The 2,610-nt window shown below is 36.2% G+C and overlaps 1 protein-coding gene across 1 annotated transcript in view; it reads right to left on the bottom strand.

The window, feature by feature from the left end:
- Positions 1–2,610, bottom strand: part of Tbx18 (T-box transcription factor 18) — a 25,383-nt gene that overhangs the window by 17,063 nt on the left and 5,710 nt on the right. The window contains exon 4 of the mRNA XM_021173213.2: positions 2,015–2,230. Coding sequence (XP_021028872.1) covers positions 2,015–2,230 — 216 coding nt within the window. The remainder of the gene's footprint in view (positions 1–2,014; positions 2,231–2,610) is intronic.

A 2,610-nucleotide genomic window follows, 5' to 3' on the forward strand; every position in this document is an offset into this window, starting at 1 on the left:
TATTTAGGTCCAAGTAACCGAACTTCAACTTGGAACTATTCTTTTATGTTTTAAACAAATACTGTGTGATGGTTAATTTTAATCTGTTAACTTGGCCAGGATACAATATCCATATTTTTAGCCAAAGAGCANCAAAGATATTGCTGTAAAAATGTAGTTTAGAGATAAATATTTAATCAGTAGACATGTAAAAANCAGATTAGTCTCTGTAGCCGTAAGTGGCCATCATCTAACCAATTGAAGGCCCTAAGAGAAAACAGAGTAAGGTCCCGGGAAGAAGAGAAAATTCGGATAACAGACTAGCCTCAGATTCAAGTCATAACTTCAATTCTTCCTAAGTCTTCAAAAGATGGAACTAGCCAACTATCCCACAATCACGTGAACCAATATTCATGTTTATCTCTCTCTCCTTCCCCCACTCCTCTCTCCTCTCTCTCCTACCTCAGTCTCTTTCTTTTCTATGACTCCTCTCTCACATACAAATACATAATTATTTTCCTGTATGTATATATTATTATACATTATACATATAATATATATATATGTATTATACATACATATATTTTCTGGGGAATGCTCTTTTAGATGAAAACTACTAAAATTAGAAATCTAAAGTCACAGATTACTAAATCTATATATAAAATTTGTTACGGTACATACTTTATGTAAAGCCAGTACTCTTAATTAAAAGTATTAGAACTGTAAGGTGATTATATTGATATTAATTCTCTATCAGATTATTGTTTAGGGCACAATTATCTTTTTTAAAAATATATTCTTAAACTATAGAATTTAGAAGGATACTTATTTTAGGTTTTAAAAGTAAGCAACACCAAGTGGGGTTTAGTCTAAGTTCCCTACTAAAAGGCAGAAAACAGACCCGTTCAGATGGATGCACCAGCAATAGCTCAGTCATACAGAGAAAACTGATATTTTTCAGCACTGTAANCAAGTGAACAATCGCTATAACAATTTGATTGTGGATTTATAAAAGCAAAGAGAAAGAAAATAAAGTCATCTACTAAAATATATGAAGAAACAAAGTGTCTACTTTCTCTGATTCAGTTTGAAATAATAAAGGTGGCCACAGACTGCCATGTCATTGGCTGTGCTTTAAAGGGGAAACACTGCATTTGTCACGGAAAGGTAACTATCCCAAGGTTCTCTTCAGGGTGATGAGATATCTAGACAGCTGCAGNCCATAGCACAAGCACTAAATTAATGTTCATTTGAGTTTCATTTAAGTGACTTGTTTATAAATGACCTGTGTGTCTTCTTTGGCTGGGAAATAATGAAGTTGGTATTTATTTCTTATATGTTTTATTCAAAAGACACTTCAGTTCTTCTTAATCAAAACTCTAACAACAGTACACCTAACAGAAATGCTAACTTTGGACAGAAATCCGAATTATCNAGAGTTAGTGAGGTATTAAAATAATCATGCAGAACCCTGCCTAAGTAAAGTCAGCAAGCTGTTAACAATGACTGTCTTTTCGGACTGCCTAGACTGGACCCCTGTATCAAGTTTCAGCAGTTTTAAGAGTAAAGGGAATTATAACATACTTCGACACATTAGATGCCATTGCAAAAACAATTGGGAACTTGCAGATGGAACACACAAACAGAGTAAGCCCAGGTCATTACTGCAGTGAGCCTCATCTGGGAAAAGAGCTGGATGCATAGAAGACCTAATAAATCATCCCTGTTACCAAACTTCCAAACACAGTTCAAGTATAATAATTAGCACCTCATGGGACTTCACATATATTTTTTTTTTTACATCTCCGCCTTGGTTCCTTTTATTCCAATACAAAGCAAGTATCTGGTTTAAACTTAATAAATGCTTTATGGAACACTTGAGCTGGAGCCATGGTCTCCGATACAAATACAACCTTGATTTGGCATATATTGTTCTCACACAGACCAAACATAAAGGAATGTCACAATCTTAGCAGTTTTTAGCTAGGCACTGGGATGTGGCCTGCCGGTCATGCCAGAGAGGCTGTCTACTTACATGGCCTTGGTCATCCAGCTCATTGTTGGTAAGTTTCAGCTTGTCGAAGCTGATGACTTGTCTCATCCAAGTCTCCCCAGAGGCCGGTGAGTCTGGATGAATGTATACTCTGGGTGGCACCGGGGAATCAGCATTTCCTGCCACCATCCACTTAGAGCTATGGTAAACATACCTACAGGGCAAAGACAAGACTATCAGAATTGGGGCTGGGCATTCCTTGGAATTAACAACTCAGAGCAAGTGTGCACCCTTTTCTAATAGTCTAAAATAANCTTATTTCTCTATACACACAAAAGAAACCTTTCAGTCTACTTTCGAGTTTGCACTCTGGGGCCTTGGNTAATTCAGAGTAAACATCTTTCTGATGGCTTAGTGAAAATATACAGGCTGTCTCCTCTATAAACGCCACNCATCATGATTTTAATACATTACACTTACGATAGACACAATTTACACTCTGTGATAATTTTTGTCTGAATATTTCAATGACATGAAGACACTACCAAGCTGTCACTCTCACCTCTGAGTAAATCTAAAATTTTTCAGTGTCTTATTTTAAAGGTTTCTGCTTCCTGAAAGGTAACTTCCCTTCTTAG

This window comes from Mus caroli, chromosome 9, assembly GCF_900094665.2.
Source record: "Mus caroli chromosome 9, CAROLI_EIJ_v1.1, whole genome shotgun sequence".
In the NCBI taxonomy this organism is placed as follows: domain Eukaryota; kingdom Metazoa; phylum Chordata; class Mammalia; order Rodentia; family Muridae; genus Mus; species Mus caroli.